Here is a 6,885-nt window from a genome sequence, read left to right on the forward strand (position 1 = left end):
GTAAGTTCAGATTGCGCCTAAGAGGGGGGGGGTGAATTAGGTACTTTAAAAATTTATCGATTTTTAGTAGAGATGGAATTATTTTTCTGGTTTATGGTGAGGGTATGAAAGCAATAAAGTGCAGAAAAATAAATGGCACATGATGTATACTAGTTCATCTCATAGTCCGAGAGTACTCCAATCCCCTTTCAACACAAACGATATTTTACTATTGTTTGGACTTGTACACGACCAACACGATCAACAAGAACAATCATCTTGTGATCAACCACTAAGTTGGAAGAGTACAATGCTCTCACTATCAACCTCTTGCTTCCATTAATCCTGGACAGCGAGGTATTTACAACAAATCTGGAAAAATATAAAGGAAGAAAGTTTATGAATATCTATCAATCACTAATGATTGACCTTCTCTTTCAAGTAAAACAATTTACAAAGATATACTAGTGCTCAAGGTTTATGAATTTATGAGAAATGATATGAAATTGATATGTAACAATATGCAGAAAATTTTCTCAACGAAAGTTCAAATATGTAGAACACTTTGTTTGAAAAGTTTGTGAGAAAAAGATGGTAAATTATATTGAAAGATGTGAAGAATGAAATCTGATATGCATGGTATTTATATGTGATTATATCTCTCTTAGAAAGGTTGCATATTGACAAAACAATGCAATGGTTAATGGTTTGAAATATAAATTCGTTTGGAACAGATATAATAATGAAATGGTGCCACTGGTTCAGATGTAACTGCTTACATGAATGATGTAACTAGTTACATGGTTATGTATAGGCAAAATTTTTTCAAAAATACGCGCATGTAGCCGGTTACCTAAATGATGTAACTGGTTACATCAAGTGAAAAATGCCTAATGACAAAGGTTTTTTGCTACTGCCAATGATGTAATCGCTTACATGATGTAGGTAACCGGTTACATCAATACAAAGGTGGAAAAGACATGTTTTTTCAAGGGTGAAGCTTATGCCATGAATATTTTAAGTTTGTACATGCATTTGGATGAAAGTGTATATGATCTTTTGGGCACTAAAGTATATCAATGTAAAAGGGTTTAGCTTGTACCAATATGAGTTAAAGATCAATTAATCCAAGGACTTAATCTTCATGAAAATTGTAAGCTTGATCCTATGCCATTTGTCTTTTTCCCATCCTTTTGAAATTCATGCAATGTGTTGTCTTCATCAAAATAAAGTCTTTAAGCAATTTTGGAGAAGCTTGATATTATATTCTCCCCCTTTTTGATGATGACATCCAATGATCATTTTGAACTTTGTTAGTTTGTCTGAAAGTGCATGTTCCCCCTATCTTGATAGCTCACCCTTAATTATTGCTTTTCTTGATTATACATGGCTGCACAATATTTGGACAAAAACAACAAGCAATATACATCTTCTCCCCCTTTAGAATTATCAAAAAGGATGGGGAAGAGTAGAGCAAAAACTATACTACATGTAATACTCAAAAGTAGAATACCACACAAGATAGAACAACACACATATACCATGATTACAAAAGCATAAAGTATGATATTTTAATAAGCGAGTACTAAACAAAATAAGAACCATTGAAAAGAAAAACTACATAGACTTATTCATATGATAGTAAAGCATATGAAAAGAAAAGCGACATAGCACATTACATAAAGCACAAAGATCCTATGCTTGGTGTTCATCCATCTCCTCCTCACTCTCATCTTCAGTTTGGTTTTGGTTAGCAAAAGCTACAAGAAATTTCTAGCAAAGATTATCAAAACGAGTGTTTATCCTTTCTTCCATTCCACGCATATGGTTGTAGAGAAATTCGTTCGTGAAGCCACCTTCCGGAACCGAAGTTGAAGTTGGATTTGGATTTTGAGCCACATTTGACGAGGAAGGAGGTTGTTCAATATGTTTGTAGATTCCATCCGCATCCTTAAAAATCCCCATTTTCTTGTTGGCGACTTTGACACTAATTTCACAAGCTCTAGGAGTCATCTTAACTCTAGGTTCCCTGTTTAAATAAACTTCACAATATTCAATAATTCTTGAAATAATATGAGCATACGAAAGACTACCCCAAAGATTCCTTTGATTAACCATGTAATGCATAATCGATATGCCCAATTTACCTTAATTCGGCGTTTGCTACAAAAACCGGTCCAACCCGGTCCAATTACACCCCTAGGGAGAGGGGAGGATATTAGAAACCTTCGCTCCCTCTCTCTTCAAAAACCTACAATCAAACCGAAATCAAGGATCCATTTGGTTAGGTTTTTTGGAGGAGACGAAACATTTTAAGTTAATTATGTTTAGTTCAATTTTTAATGGGAAAAAATATTGGAAACTAAGTATGCTTGATTCAATATTTTATTGGGGAGGAAGTATTAGAAATAATTAGAATCTCACCAGGAGCAATTTTTTAGTTCCTCCAACCATAGGATTTGGAGGCAAAGGAAGGGAGAGTTATGATAAATTCTACTTTTATTATATTGACAAAATTAATTTCACTATTTTTATTAAAATCTTAAATTGTTCTTAATAAATATTATACGTTAGTTTTTGTTCCTTTATTTAAATTTCTCGATATATTTATTTTATAAAAACTCCATTACTTATATAATATAACTTAATTATGAGTGCATAATGATTAAACTCTTCACTTGAATTTTTTTTTTTTTAATTTATCCTTTTTTTTGGTTTTATTTTTACTATACATCTAATAGCTCACTAAAATTCACAGTTGAAGCACAAAGTTGATTTCTCGGTGTATTGATTCTTCATCTAACTTCAAGTTTATTTGGCAACAATTATAAATTACTCATGGCTACCACTAAATATAGACCAGTAATATTAGAGAAAAATATCAAACTGTTGGGTCAATTAGAAAAACACCATTGTCATGTCTTCATATGGAATGAGCTTTTTGATTCCATAGTGTAAAAGCTTATGAATTACATAGCAATGGAAATACAACTTTTATTTATAAACAAGTAAAACATAAATGCATTGAGTATGATCTATGCATCATGACTAATAGTTTAAATATGAAAAAAAGATTAAGGGCACTTGGGTCCTCCTTCCTGAGTTTTCCAGTTATTATAACATGGACATTCTTCCTTGTTTCCAAATGTTCCAGATGGGACACACAAACATTTTGCACAACATAGATTGCAGTACATTATACACGCACTCAAATATTGGGTTGCTGAACAACGAACGTCACATGCAGCTTTACAATCTGAGTAAAATTAACATTTGAATTGTGATTAATAATAATAAATGAAATTCATTTTCTTCTCACCCCTTTCCTATAATTGCAACAATTTTTTTTAAAGGAAACACTAGTTCGAAATAGTACCTTCAGGACGAAGTGATCCTTCCCCACCAGCCTATTATGAATTTTATTATAAAAGAAAAGAAAATATATCAGAATTAAGGAACACTATAAAATCAAAATTTTCAATTTTATATATGTAGATGGACACGAAAAAATATAAATAGGTTAAAAGAGATGAGACATAATTACTCACGTATGTATTTTGAATCAGAAAAGCTGTAACACACAGTAGAAGAGTTAGACAAAAAAGTTTAGACATAGTGATTTTGGTTGGAATTTCACTCAGAGTAAATCACTCTCACTTTTGTATTTAGTGTCTAATAATCTAGTTAGGTCATGGGTTATATAGATGCATATGATAACACAATAGCATTAAAAGCTCTTAATTTTAGAGGTATTATTTAATGCAGTAAATTAAAAAAATGTCTAAATTCGAATTACCTTTATATATATAAATTATACCTATAAATTACATCAATAGTAACATTCGTTATAAACCTTTAATTTTATTTTAGTTTAAAAGTTATAAATGGCAACTTATTGACTCACATTCTCACATTCTTACTAACAATGGTCTCCTCTATTTTTGGTATTGAATAATGATAATTTTGTTAAATTATAATAGCATTTCATAAATTAAAATAGTTTTTTTTTTTATGTTTTTCTATTATAAACCTTTAATTTTATTTTAATTTAATAGTTATAAATGGCAACTTATTGACTCACATTCTTACTAACAATAGTCTCCCCTATTTTTGGTATTGAATAATGATAATTTTATTAAATTATACTAGCTTTTCATAAAATAAAATAGTTTTTTTACGCTTTTCTATAACTTTAGTAATTATTCCTTTATTTTAGAAAAGAAAACATGATCTTAAATATTTCTTAAAAAACTATAATTATTAAAAAAAATTCTTCTTAATTTTAAACAAATTTCACTTTCTTAAAATTTATTTAAATTATATTATATCCAATTCACTTAAAGAAATGAAAAAAACATTGTTTACTTTTAAATACAATATAAAATAAAAAATGCTAACGAGTGTCTCACACAGATAACACAGATACTTTATAAATGCTTAAAGAGGTAAGATTTTTTTTTAAATGTGTATTCAATGTTTTAGAAATTGAAATAATTAACTTTTATATATATATATATATATATATATATATATATATATATATATATATATATATATATATATATATATATATATATATATAGGGGACGACTCAAGTGAGAACACTTGGTTATTATGAGAAATGAGAACAATAAATCACGACCATTGAATTTTGATTTCGTTGATTTCAATGGATTGGATTGGTTTCTCTTTCTATGTTGATTTAAAATAAATATTAAGGATCATAGAAAGAGAAAATATTGATATTGGTAAACTAGAAATTTTAATCTTATTATTTATTTAATTTTTTTCTGATATGAAGTTATAATTCTTGCAAGTAGCAGATTGAAAAAATATTTTCATTATTGTAAGAAGGATAATTTATATTAAAATAAATAAATAAATAATAAGATTAAAATTTATAATTTGCCAATAGTTAAGAGGGGTCATAACTATTAAAATATTATAACAATAGTATAAATTATTAAAATAGTCACAATGGTAAAATTTGTAAAAATAAAAATTTCCAAACACGTAAATAAATAAATCAACAAAATTTAAATACTGGTAATTACATTCTTTAATTTTTTAATAAAACATAAAGAATAAATTAAATGAAAATATTGTTTTCTTATAAAAGAAATAATTTTAATCAAATAAAAATATAGATGATAAATTAATAATGTATTTTTATTTAGTAGAACTTGCTAAAATAATAAATTCCTAACTTATAAATAAATAAATCATCCAAAGAAAAATATAGGTTATAATTTCAATTTCTTCAATATTTTTAATAAATTAATATATAGGTAATAAATAAATAAAATTCTTAATCAATAAATTAAATAAATTTCTACACCTAAGACATGTCTATTTTACAGTCATAGTTTATTTTAATAAAATAAATAATATCAAAACTCCCTAACAATAAACAAAATATAGAATTTGATTTTTGTTTTTATAATAAATTTAAAGAATCAAGAGAGTTTGAAAAATAAAAGTACGAGATAACATGGAAAAATTAAAATTGATATATTTGACATAAAACTAAATAGCATATAGAATAATAGTTTTGGTAAGATTTAACTTTTAAGAAAACTTTAAATATTAAAAATAATCAAAAAAGATTCTATAAAGTGTTCTTTATATAGAATTATTAAATCTTGAGCATTAATCAAATCAAATGATTGATATCGATAGTTCTCATTTCTTATAAAAGATATCAGTTCTCACCGAATACGATATATATATATATATATATATATATATATATATATATATATATATATATATATATATATATATATATATATATATATATATATATATATATATATATATGAGGACGTATCAAATGAGAACTTTGACTATAATGAGAAATGAGAACTTATAATAATAACCATTGAATTTGAATTAATGACTCAGATTTACCTCATATTTGAAAATATTCAATTAAAATTTAAATGAAAAAGATATTATGTAATATGTATTTAAGATATGAGGTAAATCTGAGCTATTAATTCAAATCCAATGATTATTATTATAAGTTCTCATTTCTCCTTATAGACAAAGTTCTCATTTGATACGTCCTCTATATATATATATATATATATATATATATATATATATATATATATATATATATATATATATATATATATATATATATATATATATATATATATATATATATATATATATATGAGGAGGGATCAAATTACACCCGAAGAGTTACACCACGAGTTACACTCGTTCAATAACTACATCTCGAATTAATATTTTTTAAATTCAACCGTTGGATTGAAACATAATATCATATAGATCATACCTATAAAGTTTGAGCTTAATCTATAATGATTTACTATGTCATTGGATTACATCAAAATTAACGTTATATGAAAGCTCATTTTGACGTTAATATTTGGATATCTTGATGATATAGTAACTTTCCAAACTTTATAAATTGTCTCTGCAATGGCCACTTTCAGAACCTGTCTTTTCCACCTTTTCTTCCTTGATTCTTGAATAAGTCACTGTTTCTCATTGCTCAAATTTGTGGGTGTTTGGTTAATTCCCATCCAGGTCAAGATGGTCATCCATATCCTGTTTGTATTACTGCAATAAAAAAACAGATGGTTAAATAGACTATTTTTGGTCACAAAAGAAACAAACCCCATCAATTACTACTCCAAACTTTGTAAGTCTGTCTTTGGTAGGAAGTATTCCCATGAGAATGCGCCAAAGGATAAATGTTTCCCTTGGTCTTGCATAGTTGCTAAAAAGAATCTTTTTCCATGGCACTTGTGTTTTTGCTCCTCTAATTTCTTTGTACATAGCAGATGTTTAGTATGTTTTGTTTTGAATTGTTGTGTTCCAATAGCTAGTTTATTCAATTATTCCTCTAGTCTAGCCTACAAGATGTTCTTC

At 26.8% G+C, this 6,885-nt stretch overlaps 1 protein-coding gene across 1 annotated transcript; it reads right to left on the minus strand.

The window, feature by feature from the left end:
• Positions 1 to 3,053: 3,053 nt before the first annotated feature.
• On the minus strand, positions 3,054 to 3,593 carry LOC131617217 (gibberellin-regulated protein 12-like). Its single transcript, XM_058888555.1, has 3 exons — positions 3,528 to 3,593; positions 3,356 to 3,386; positions 3,054 to 3,235 (listed from the first exon to the last, which is right to left on the minus strand). Exons 1-3 carry the CDS (start codon positions 3,591 to 3,593, stop codon positions 3,054 to 3,056), a joined length of 279 nt encoding a protein of 92 aa, XP_058744538.1.
• Positions 3,594 to 6,885: the final 3,292 nt, after the last annotated feature.

Source organism: Vicia villosa, linkage group LG7 (assembly GCF_029867415.1).
Source record: "Vicia villosa cultivar HV-30 ecotype Madison, WI linkage group LG7, Vvil1.0, whole genome shotgun sequence".
Classification (NCBI taxonomy): domain Eukaryota; kingdom Viridiplantae; phylum Streptophyta; class Magnoliopsida; order Fabales; family Fabaceae; genus Vicia; species Vicia villosa.

Bases quoted from the DNA above. Each gene is read 5' to 3' on its own strand.
- LOC131617217 (XM_058888555.1), bottom strand. From the start codon at position 3,593: ATGTCTAAACTTTTTTGTCTAACTCTTCTACTGTGTGTTACAGCTTTT. The intron at 3,387-3,527 runs GTGAGTAATTAT...AATTCATAATAG, and splicing joins TTCTGATTCAAAATACATAC to GCTGGTGGGGAAGGATCACT. The intron at 3,236-3,355 runs GTACTATTTCGA...AATTTTACTCAG, and splicing joins AGGATCACTTCGTCCTGAAG to ATTGTAAAGCTGCATGTGAC.